The sequence below is a fragment of the Trichechus manatus genome, unplaced genomic scaffold (assembly GCF_000243295.1).
Source record: "Trichechus manatus latirostris isolate Lorelei unplaced genomic scaffold, TriManLat1.0 scaffold00120, whole genome shotgun sequence".
In the NCBI taxonomy this organism is placed as follows: Eukaryota; Metazoa; Chordata; class Mammalia; order Sirenia; family Trichechidae; genus Trichechus; species Trichechus manatus.
This window is the reverse complement of record NW_004444056.1, coordinates 497579-510398: the sequence shown is the minus strand read 5'-3', so window position 1 is coordinate 510398 and position 12820 is coordinate 497579. Positions and strand designations below refer to the sequence as shown.

The 12820-nt window shown below is 40.0% G+C and overlaps 1 protein-coding gene across 1 annotated transcript; it reads right to left on the bottom strand.

The window, feature by feature from the left end:
* Window positions 1-256: 256 nt before the first annotated feature.
* On the bottom strand, window positions 257-11257 carry FAM240B (family with sequence similarity 240 member B). The gene is made up of 2 exons (XM_023738659.1): window positions 10986-11257; window positions 257-350 (listed from the first exon to the last, which is right to left on the bottom strand). Exons 1-2 carry the CDS (start codon window positions 11126-11128, stop codon window positions 257-259), a joined length of 237 nt encoding a protein of 78 aa, XP_023594427.1. The 5' UTR covers window positions 11129-11257.
* Between the last annotated feature and the right edge of the window lie 1563 nt (window positions 11258-12820).

Sequence of the window (12820 nt, the reverse complement as noted above, 5' to 3'; positions counted from 1 at the left end):
TTTTTATATTAAAATAACCCAAGCTTCATATCCCATTTGCGGTCATCTCATTCTCTGTGCAGAAAGGGTTGAGCTGGATAGTAACTCCCATTAGCACTGTGAGGAGAGGCTTCACATGCAAATCCCCTCACTAACTGGGAGAGCAAGTAGAGGGTGTTCTGCTTTGTAAGTTAAAATAACTTGGGTGTTATCTTTTTCTCCTAGAAAAGTGCCCTTGGTGGCTTGTTATCTTTTTAGTCAATGACACAGGAGGCTCTCAGCTGACTGTGTTTTCCTGTTTTTCTTCATCATCAGGGTTGTCCAGCATCCTCAGCCTTTTCTCCAGCCTCTGCTTCCATTCTTCTCTGAGCCTGAGAAGGGGAAATAATCAACACAGTTAGTGTGCTTGTTTCCACATCTGCTGGTCCAATGAAGTGTTTTTGGTTTTTTTCTCCCCCCTAAAGTTTCCGTTTTTAAAGAAACACATGGATTTTACAAATTAATAAAGAAAAAAATCAATAAACAAATGGACAAAAGCTACGAACAGGCAGTTGTCTTCAAAACTCAATTCTTCCCAGATTGGTTTGTAGATCCAGGACAATCTCAATCAAAATCCCAGCAGGACTTTTCTGTAGATATTAACAAGCTGATTCTAAATTTTCGATGAAAAGGCAAAAGAACTAGATTTGTCAAAACAATTTTGAAAAAGAACAAAGTTGGAAGACTCACACTGTCTGATTTCGAGACTTATATAAAACCAGTTGCCGTCGAGTCAATTCCAACTCATGGCAACTCTGTATGTGTCAGAGTAGAACTGTACTCATAAGATTTTCTTTCTTTTTTTCTTTATTTTTTTCAAATTGTTATTCTTTTATTGTATGTATTAGAAAACTAATTCAAAGAGATTAAATGACTCATGCATTTGATTATAACAGATAAATTTATGTAAATATTGTAATCTCCAAAATTAATACATTTTGGCTTGAGTTTTCTTTTAAAGTAATTGCATTTCTGATTAAATTAATTTGTTTTTTTTTTAAAAAAATTCTTGTGTTTTAGGTGAAAGTTTACAGCGCAAATCAGTTTCTCATTCAAAAATTTATGCACAAATTGTTTTGAGACACTGGTTACAATCCCCACATTGTGTCAGCATTCTCCCCCTTTCCCTTTAGACCCTGGGTTTCCTGTGTCCGTTCATCCAGATTTCCTGTCCCTTTCTGCCTTCCTGTCTTTGCTTTTGGGCCGATGGTGCCGTTTGGTCTCATATGCTTGACTGAACTAAGAGGTATGTTCCTCATGAGTGTTATTATTTGTTTCATAGGCCTGTCTAATCTTTGGCCGAAAGGTGGGCTTCAGGAGTGGCTTTAGTTCTGAGTCAGCAGGGTGTCTGGGGGTCATAGTCTCAGGGGTTCCTCCTGTCTCTGTCAGACCAGTAAATCTGGTCTTTTTTTGTGAATTTGAATTTTGTTCTACATTTTTCTCTCACTCGGCACAGAACCCTCTATTGTGATCCTTGTCAGAGCAGTCGGTGGTGGTAGTCGGGCACCATCTAGTTGTTCTGGGCTCCGGCTGGTGAAGGCCATGGTTCATGTGGTCCATTAGTTCCTTTGGACTGATATTCTCCTTGTGTCTTTGGTTTTCTTCATTCTCCTTTGCTCCAAATGTGACAGGATCAATAGATGTATTTTAGATGACTGCTGGCAAGCTTTTAAGGCCCCAGATGATACTCACCAAAGTAGGATGTAGAGCATTTTCTTTTGAACTATGTTATACCAGTTGATCTCGATGTCCCCCAAAATCATGGTCCCAAGCCCTCAGCCCCAGTAACTCGGTCCCTCAAGGTGTTTGGATGTGTCTAGGAAGCTTCTATGGCTTTCTTTGGTCAAATTGTGCAGACTTCCCCTATATTGTGTGTTGTCTTTCCTTTCACCAAAGTTAACACTTGTTCATAAGGTTTTCAGTGGCTGATTTTTTAGAAGTAGATTGCCAGGTCTTTTGTCTGAGGTGCTTCTGAGTGGACTTGAACTGCCAACCTTTTGGTTAGCAGCTAAGCATGTTAACTGTTTCCAGCACCCAGGGACTACCAAAGCTATCGTAATTAAGACAGTGTAGGGGCAGGAATAGACAAATCAATCAATGGAACAGAATATAGAGTCTAGAAACCAACTCACACAAATATGTTTAATTGATTTTTGACAAGTGGGCAAAGGCAACGCAATGAAGAAAGGATAGTTTTTTTTTTAACAAATGGTGCTGAACAATTGGACATTCACGTTAAAAAAAAAAAAACAGACCTTGATCCATTGTTATTGTTGTTAGTTGCCATCCAGTCAATTCTGACTCATGGCAACCCCATGTGTGCAGAGTAGAGCTGCTCTGTAGGGTTCTCAAGGGTGTGACCTTTTGGAAGCAGATTGCCCTACCTCTCTTCTGAGGCACCTCTGGGTGAGTTCGAACCACCAATCTTTCAGCTGGTAGTTGAGCCCTTAACCATTTGTGCCACTCAGGGACTCCCACCTTGATCCATACCCAAACCTTATACAAAATTAGCTCAAAGTGGATCATAGACCAAAATGTAAGACTATAAAATTTCTAGAAAAAAACACAAAAGGAATATCTTCACGACCTTGGGAAAGGGAAGTAATTTTTAGATACAACACCAAAATCACAATTCATAACAAAAAAAAATTGATAATTTAGATTTCATCAAAATTAAAAGCTTGTTCTGTGAAAGACTCTGTTAAGAGAATAAAACACAAGCCACAAATGGGAAGAAAATACATGACCCAGTAATCTTAATCCTGGGTATACTCAAGAGAAATAAAACCTTATGTTCACACAAAAACCTTTTGGTGAACATTTTCAGTAGTTTTATTCATAATTACCAAAACCTGAAAATAATCTAGAAGTCCTTCAGTTGGGGAACGGGTAACCAAACTGTGGTACGTCCATACAATGGAATGCTATTCAGCAATAAAAAGGAACTGATTATTGATACACACAACAAGAGTGAATCTCAAATGCATTTTTCTAAGTGGAAAAAGTCAGACTCAAAAGACTACCTACTATATAATTAATTCATTTACATGGCATTCTGGAAAAGGTAAAACTATTGGGATGGAGAACGGATCAGTAATTGCCAGGGATTGGGAACTGGGAAGGAATTGACCACATGGAGGCAGTATGAGGGAAATTTTTCAGAGTGATGGAACTGCTATATCTTGATTGTGGTAGTGGTTACATGACTGCAAGTATTTATCAAAACTCATAGAACTGTACATAAAAAGAAAAGAAATGCATGGTGCTTATAGATCAATTAAGAAAAAGAAAATCTATCGGCAAATGGGTAAAGGCTGTAAATATGAAGTTCCAGAAGAAAAAATCCACATGGTTCCTATACATATGAAAAGATATCAACCTAAATTGCAATTAGTTAAATTCAGTTTAAAGCAATGAAGTATCATTTTCACTGATCAGATTTACAAAGTTTAAGAGCTTGACACCACACAGTGTTAGTGATAGCACTCAGGGTGGGAGCTTGATTAATAGGGGCCTTGGTGACATAGTGGTTAAAGAGCTCCGCTGCTAACCAAAAGATCAGCAGTTTGAATCCACCCGCCACTCCTTGGAAACCCTATGGAGCAGTTGTACTGTGTCCTATAGAGTTGCCGTGAGTCAGAAAAGACTCAATGGCAATGGGTTTTTCTGGTTTAGCACATAAATTTATTTTCTCCAGTTCTGGAGGCTAGAAGTCCAAATCTTTAGAACACAGGGAGGCAAAATCTATCAAAAATTTTAAAACTCTTATCCCTTGATCTAACAATTTAATTTCTAGAAATTTACCCCATAATATTTATTCATGTATGCAAAAATATATGTGCAGGTATACTTATTGTTGTTAGGTGCCACTGAGTTGGTTCTGACTCATAGCAACTCTGTGTACAACAGAATGAAACACTGCCCAGCCCTGTGCCATCCTCACAATCGTTGTTATGCTTGAGCCCATCATTGCAACCACTGTGTCAATTCATCTTGTTGAGGGTCTTCCTCTTTTTTGCTGACCCTCTACTCTTCCAAGCATGATCTCTTTCTCTAGGGACTGATCCCTCCTGATAACATGTCCAAAGTATGTGAGACAAAGTCTCACCATCCTCACTTCTAATGAATATTCTGGCTGTACTTCTTCCAAGACAGATTTGTTTGTTCTTCTGGCAGTCTATAGACTGCCAGAAGGTATACTTACTACAACACTGTAAAGCCAGAAAATGAAAACGATTTAAATGTCTTTCAAATGTGACTGGTTAATTAAATTGATGCATGATTACAATGGAATACAATAAAGAAGAATGGAATGTGCTGATATAGAAAAACTTCCAAGATATAGTGCAAGGTGCAGAATAGTGAAGATAGTATACTCCCATTTTACATAAAAATGCAGGATGCGTATTTATTTGCTTATTCAAACTGAAAATTTTGAGAGAGATAAACAGGAAATTATTGATGGCAGTTGTCTCTGGAGAGCAGGTCTAGGAGGCTAGATGGGAGAGAAACTCATTTCTCATTACATACCCTTTTGTGAGATTTGAATTTTTATAAAAATTGTTACATGATACAAATAAAGTGAGTAAATGTTTATATAGGAAGCCAGAATATATAATCAAGAATAAAGAAAAATGAGATTATACTTTAATTTTTCACTCTTATAATAATCCTAAAATGGGTATCATAATACTAATACTCTTTCCATATCTCAGTCTGTTTTCCTCAGAGAGACTCCCAGAGGTGAAATTACAGCTTAGTGAGTATAAATATTTTGAAGGCTCTAGGCACCTATGCCCAAATTGCTTCAGGAAAATTTCTTACTTAAAACTCTGCTCACTTATGGGCCCAAGAAAGAATGGAAAGAATCTGCAGTGTAGGCCTGTTGTTTAGTGATAGTTGTGGTTTAAGCACATTAGCAACCAAGGATCTAAAGTTAAAATATTGAGAGAAGAATGAAGCACATGGGAAAACATTGCTGAGATGTAGGTTATCATCATCATTCTACCTCAACTGTAAGTAAAGTGAATGACATAAAAATATAGTTTTCCTATTTGAAACAGGGAGGTAAAACACAGAACTGCTGCTCTCTCATTAGTGGGTAACTGCCTGACACCCAGACATAGCTCCTTCGACGCTGGTTTGCACCGTTCATCAGAGAACACTTAAGAAATGATGATTTATTGAGCTTACATAACCTTCTATTTTGACATCTGCCTGTTATTAATTTTTCATAATTATATTTCTTCATTGTGGTTATTATTTATTCATTCTGTGTTTTAATTTATGATAAACATCTCCAACCTGACGAATACCTAGGTTCATTAGCTCTCCTTGTTAAGCATCTCTGAAAGGCTCTATAACTAAATCTGCCTTCAGGTACATGACTTCTATCACTTGGGATCTTTTAAAATTCCCTAGTAAGGCTTGCTCTCATCCGAGTGTTTCATTGAACTTGATGGACTTCTTAGTACAGTGTAAATTCATTCATGTCTTAGTTTTGTAATGCTGCTGTCACACAAATATCACAAGTGGGTCACTTTAAAGAACATAAATTCATTTTCTCACAGTTCTGGAGGCTAAAAGTCAAATCAGGGTCACTGCTGTGTTGATTCCTTCCTTGTAGTTAGTCCTGGGAGTTCCTTGCTTGGTTCCTTGCCTTGTAGACAATCCTCATGTGGCATCTGTCTTTGGTGTGTGGGTGTCTCTGTGTCTAATCTGCTCTTTTTATAACTCAGAGGTGATTAGATTTAGAACCTACCCTAATCTGGTATGATCTAATTAACATAATGAAAAAGAACTTATTTCCAAATAGGATTGCGTGGAGAAAGTACTATAGGATGGGGTGCTACTGCTATGCAGCTCTTCTCCTTTCCACTGATGTCACATTGGTAGTATTTATACCACGGAAATTGGCAAACATTATAAATCATGGTTTGATTTATTGTTTTGTTCATTGTCTGGAAGAGAGATTAGCAAACTATGGCCCTCAGGCCAAATCTGGCCAGTAGCCTGTTTTTGTAAGTAAAATTTTATTGTAATACAGCCCCACTCATTTGTATGGCTGCTGTCTTAGTTTCTTAGTGCTGCTATAACAGAAGTACCACAAGTGTGTGGCTTTAATGCACAGAAATTAATTTTCTCCTAGTTAGGAGTTTAGAAGTCCTAATTCAGGGCACTGGCTCTAGTGGAAGGCTTTCTCTCTGTTGGCTCTGGGGGAAGGTCCTTGTCTCTTTTCAGCTTCTATTTCTGGGTTCCTTGGTGTTCTCCACATGGCATCTATCTTCCCCCGTTTGTGCTTGCTTGCTTCTGTGCCTAATCTGCTCTTTTTTTAATCTCAAAAGTGATTGGTTTAAGACATACCCTACACTTATATGATCTCATTAACATAATAAAAAAAATCCTATTCCCAAATGGAGTTACATCCACAGGTATAGGGGTTAAGATTCCAACACATATATATATTTTTTGGGAGGGAGGCACAATTTAATCCATAGCATTCATTAACCATGAGGACTTTAGCTTTTACTAGGTGTGGTGGTCATGAAAATGCACTGCTCAGCTATCTTGCTGTGGGGACCGTAACTGATTGTTGGCTGCAGATACTTCCCTTCTGTAACTGCTATAAGCATTGGTACCAAGGTCAAACTTCTCAAGGGTTGCTCTGAGCCAATGATTGAGCATGGCAGAAGCACTGATGCAGGCCCATTCCTACAAGGTATGGAACTTCTTTAACAGTAACTTTAGCTGAGGGCCTCCTCATTAGTCTGGCCAAACCTTTATTAGGTCTTTATTAGGTACAGGGTTTAGGATTCACATATTTTGGGGGGACATAATTCAATTGAAAACAGCTGCTTTCACACTACAATGATAGAGCTGAGTAGTTGTGACACAGACCATATGACCCATAAAACCAAAAACCAAACCCACTGCTGGGGAGCAGGGTGCAAGGCATTATTGGCTGTGTTCTTCTATCAGTAAAGGGGTTGGTGGAATATTTGGGGGGTTTTGTCTTCTATTGTTCACCTACAGCATTTTTCTTTATTGCATGGTGGCTTGGATTTACCTGTTATTAAATGGAAGGTAGAATTAAAAAAGGGTGTGGGAGTCATGTGCGTGTGTGTATGGAATGTGCACACTAGTGTATAGGGGAGTTTGGGGAGTCATAGCCCACAGATATGGAATAGGGACCCAGTGATTTATGATTTATTCATTGGGCTGCAAGTGTACACTGTAGGATTATTATTCTGTTAGGACAGAGTTTCAAACTGTTTGTTCAGATCAGCAGGGATTTAAACAAATGTTCTGACATTCTGGTTTTGATTAGAAAACATCTAGATTCTCTTTTTTTGTGTGTGCAACTCGGCTCATCTGGGATGTGAGTGTGTGCGTGTTTAGCAAAAACACTATGTTTTCATTCATTGTTTACCAAATTAAGAAGGCTTTGTGTGGTAGGAGGTTCTTATTCACAGTCAATAAAGCCAACAGCTCTGGTAAGTGGGGCTCAAGAAGGGATGAGACATCTCACCAAAGAGGATATTCAGAAGACCAACAGTCACATGAAAAGATGCTCAGTGTCACTAGCCACTAAAACTAAAAAAAAAAAAAAAAAAACTAAACTAAACCCGTTGCCGTTGAGTCAATTCTGACTCATAGTGACCCTATATGACAGAGTAGAACTGCCTCATAGAGTTTCCAAGGAGCGGCTGGTAGATCTGAACTGCTGACCTTTTGGTTAGCAGCTGTAGCTCTTAACCACTGTGCCACCAGGACCCCCACTAGCCACTAGGGGAGATGCAAATCAAAACTACAATGAGATACCACCTCACCCCCACTAGAATGACAATGATCAAAACAACAACAACAACGGAAAGCAATAGGTGTTGATGAGGTTGTAGAGAAACTGGAACCCTCATCCACTCCTGATGTGAATGTAAAATGGTGCAGTCACTGTGGAAAACAGTTTAGCAATTCCTCAAAAAGTTGAACATAGAACTACCATATGACCTAGCAATCCCAATCCTAGGTATATACCCAGAAAAAGCAAAATCAGGAATGCAAACAGAAACCTGCACACCAGGGTTCCTTGCAGCACTTTTTACAATAGCCAAAAGATGGAAACAACTGAAATGGATAAACAAAATGTACTATATACATACAATGATTTAGCCATAAAGTGAAATGAAGTCCTGATGCATGCCATGACATGGAGGAACCCAGAAAACACTATGTGAGTAAAATAAGGCAATCACAAGAGGGCAAATACTGTATGATCTCACTTATATGAAATAAGAAACCAAAAATTAGTAGTGGTTACGAGGGGTGGGAGGGAGGAAAGAGGAATTTTTTCCCTACGGGATATAGAGTTCGTGTTAATGGTGGTAGACTAATTTGGAAAAAGATAGTGATAAATGTTGCACAACTCAACAATACAATCAATGTCATTGAACTGTACCTGAGGAAACTGTTGAACTGATGAATGCAGAGATGACACCCTCATGCTTAAAAATTTATTTGGGAGAAAGTAATGATGAAATGATTCATGATGTGCACATTTTAAAGCTTTATTCTGTTGGTCATAGAAGGAAGAGAAAAGTACTCCAAACTTTAGAAGGGAGATCACTTCTGGGGCACATGAGAGCCTGGAGAACTATTGCATTTGTTCTATGGACAATTTGCAATTGGTTGCCTTTGTTATAACTTTTTTCCTAATTACAAAACGGCACGGTATCATTGTAGAAAGTTTGGAAAAAATGAGAGAGTGCACGCACACACAAACACACAAATCTGCCATCCCACCAGCCAAAAATAGTTATTCTTAATATCTTAGTGCCACCACCTGTCAGTTAGTCATAATGTGGTGGCTTATGTGTGGCTACGATGCTGGAAGCTATGCCACTGGTATTTCAAATACCAGCAGGGTCATCCATGGTGGACAAATTTCAGTGGAGCTTCCAGACTAAGACAGACTAGGAAGAAAGGCCTAGTGATCTACTTTTGAAAATTGCTACTTTTGAAAGCCTTGTGAATCATAACAGAATATTGCCTGATACAGTGTAGGAAGATGAGCCCTATGTTAGAATGCACTCAAAATACACAGTGGCTGCAACAATGGACTCGACCAACCAACGACTGTGAAGATGGCATAGGACTGGGCAATGTTTAATGAAACATTAAACATTGTACAGGAGGTCGCCAAGAGTAGGAGCTGACTCAATGGCAACTAACAACAACAACATCTTAGTGTATTTTCTTTAAATCTTTTTCTTATACATATAGATATATGTTAATATTTTGACAAAAAACAGATCATTTTGCAAATTTTGCTTTTAATCCAGCACCCCAGGACTTCTGGAAGGGAAGATACAGTAGAATGCTCATGATGGATCTGGCTCCCATTGAGCTTGTGGGCCAGGACTGGGAAAGGAAGATGGGAGGGGCCACACAATTGGCTACCACCCTAGCTCTCCTCGGCGCCTCCACTGGGACTCTCCAGGACTGGATGCTCTAATGTGATTCTTCTGGCAAGTAGAACAGCCTGCATTTGCCTGCCAGGCAGCCAGAAATGTAGCCGACATGGTGGCAGAGCTGTTCTCTGGGTATGGAGAGGCTATTTCCCCTCTGGGACCGAAGACTGGTTTTTAGAAGTTAACACTGAGTTCAACACATGTGAATTGGGTGTGATTTCAGCTCTGCCTGCAGTGAGTAGACACCAAAACACGAAGTCCCATTGCCTGCTGTCCACAGAACACACTTGGCTCTCTGCTTCACTCTCCGCTGCAAGTGGCTTTCTCAGCAAATGGACAGCCAGTCTGGGCTGCTCCCATTTTAGGAACAGAGAACTCAAACAGGCCCTGAAGAGTTGAACTGATCTGTCTGCACCAAGGCCCTGCACACAAGGGGGCAGGTGCTGGTCCTCTGATCCAGACACTCTAGGTGACACATGTCTTCTCACACAAGTAAAAGTTTTCCCTCTCAGCAGACTCCTTTGGCTAGAATAACAAGCTCACTTGCCAGTAAGAGAAAGACCACATTACCCTTCCCCCAAACCAAAGCCAAACCCTTAGCGACTCAGTAAGACCAAGTAGAACTGGCCAATAGGGTTTCCAAGGCTGTAATCTTTATGGAAGCACACTGCCACATCTTTCTCCTACGGAGCAGCTGTGGGTTTGAACCCCCGACCTTTCAGTTGGCAGCCAAGTGCTTTAACCACTGCACCACTAGGGCTCCTTATCCTTCCCTCAAGAATCCTAAAATGTATCGTTCCAGACTTGGATTTTTTTTTTTAACTAGTTTTTCATACAAATGTCTGTTGTCCTAACTCTGAAATTCAGTTAACTTCATGTGCCAGGGACTGTAACAGATGAGTGAGGGAGAAATTTTTCAGTTCATCAAGGTATGAATAACAGAACCTCATTTCTGTTTATGTAAAAAAAAAGTTTACCCATAACTATAGGTCAGTGGTTCTCAAATGGGGACAATTTTGCTCTCCAGGGGACATTTGGCAATGTCTGGAGATATTTTTGGCTGTCACAATGGGGGATGGAGGTTATTGGTATCCAATGATTAGAGGCCAAGAATGCTGCTAAACATCCTATAATGCACAGGAAAGCCCCCCTCAACGAAGTCTTATCCATCCCCAAATGTCAATAATGTTGATATTGAGACCGTGGTATTGAAGGTGACAAGATTGAAGGCATAGATAATGAAAAGAATTCAGTACTCTCTGACTTCACATCTGGAGCAAATGGTTAACAAGCTTAGCTACTAACTGGAAGGTTGGCTGTTTGAGACTGCCCAGAGGTGCTTCCAAGGAAAGATCTGGTAATCTACTTCCAAAAATCAGCTATTAAAAACCCTATGGAGTACAGTTCTACTCTGACACACCTGGGGTCACCATGAGTCAAAGTTGACAGCAACTGGAAAAATCTACTTAAAAACAAATAGTAGAAAAACAAGCCACATACTTTCTCAGAGCACTTCTTCCCCGACGATCTTCTTCCAGCTCTCGATAACAAGTCTGTTTGCTAATTTCTTTTTCCCAGAAGCTTTTGAGCTCGTGACAAGTTTCACAGCAGAAGACCTCTCGGCGGATGTATTGATTGTTCATCCTCTGAAAGATAAAAGGAAAAACAAATCCCAGTTCCTCAAATAAGACCACTCAGATTTTGGAGTGATGGAAAGATGAGTTTGAATATTGTCTTACCAACAAGACACTGTCATTTATAATTTGCCTGTGTGCCTATACTGAAAATAGAAGAGCTGGGATTTGAAGCCAGGTCTGTCTCTCTTCAGAGTGGATGTGTTCTGCTCTGTAGACCTTCATCACAGGAAATGGTCACTGCATTTGGAAATGGCTGCATCCAAGCAAGCTTGTTTGCCGGGGCGGGGGTAGGGGCGTGTATTCGTGAATATAAGGTATTTTTAAGCAAATAACACAGGTGTTCTACTTTTTTTTTTGCCAAATGACCCCTCCCTGCCACCCCCCTTCCCTGGTATTTTCATAAGCATGATATGTTAATTTTTTTTACAGCGACATGCAAAAAAATTAGTGTACTTACGAAAATAACTTGGGGGGGCATGACTGGCAAAAAACATAGAACACGTGTTATTTGTGTAAAAATACAGTATACATGTTTAATACTCAGAAATGTTTACTTTTGTCTCAGGAAAAGACAACTTTCAGTGCAGTCAGTGAGACGGAGGCATGATACGCTGACCGTGCTATCTAATTGTAATCTGGATTTCTAGACTAACGGCTATGTTTTTGAGAAAAATATGTTTTTTCTCAGTGGTCAAAACCAGGATGTGAAACCATATGCCCCGAGGGGTCTTAACCAAGTGACCATCTGCACCTCTCAAAATCCATGTACTCCGGAAGAGTGATGTCTGGGTGCTGTTGCCAACAAGATATTTTTGTAAGATAGACAAAGAAAATAGATGTAAGCATCTTGTGACCATGACCTAAACAGCCTGTGAAACTATCTGTAATCACTAACTGTACTATTAATAATCAGTAACCAATCAGAGTGTGATTATTACAATATTCATTGATTTTCCTGTAATTGCCCTCCCTATGGGGCCCTGGTGGTGCAGTGGTTAAGCGTTTGGCTGCTAACCAAAAGGTCAGCAGTTCAAATCCCCCAGCCACTCCTTGGAAACCCTACTCTGTCCTATAGGGTAGCTATGAGTTGCAATGGACTTGATGGCAATGAGTCTGATTTTTTTGGGGGGGGCCCTCCCTATGGTTTGTTTCCTCTTTTTACCCCCCTAAGAATACTTGTATAACAAGACTGTTCTGGGGACTACCTGGTTCCATTTTCAATGGGCTACGTACTTCCCGAATTGCAGTTGTTTTAAACCCTTAATAAGCCTCTCTGATTTAACTTGAAACAGTGTTCAAGTTTTTCTCTACACTTTTAACACAAACATTCCTCGTTTTCCAGGCCTTAGAGATTCCTGCAGACAAGTAGATGCAAAGGATTGCAAAACAGGTTGCCGCTGCCTTATAGTGAACACCTGGTCAGATACAAGCTTCCACTGTGGCTGGAGAATGGAAAGGCATCTGGCATTAGTTGACATTAGTTGACCTTGCCAAGGTCACTCAGCCGGAGAGTGGTAAGGCTGTCAAAATCCAGAGCCCATACTTTTCCCACCATACCCAGCCATCTCCCTTGAAAGGAGGAAGTATGGCTTCCATGCTCTTTGCCCCTTGGAGGGGCTCAGAATCTCTGGGTGGTGCAAACGGTTAAGCAATTGACTACTAGCTAAAAGGCTGGCTGTTCAAACCTACCCAGAGGCA

Excerpts from the sequence above, each read along its gene's own strand:
- FAM240B (XM_023738659.1), bottom strand. The coding sequence starts at position 11,128 with ATGAACAATCAATACATCCGCCGAGAGGTCTTCTGCTGTGAAACTTGT. Across the intron at positions 351-10,985 it reads GGAAGAAGTGCTCTGAGAAA|GCTCAGAGAAGAATGGAAGC; the intron begins GTATGTGGCTTG and ends TCCCCTTCTCAG.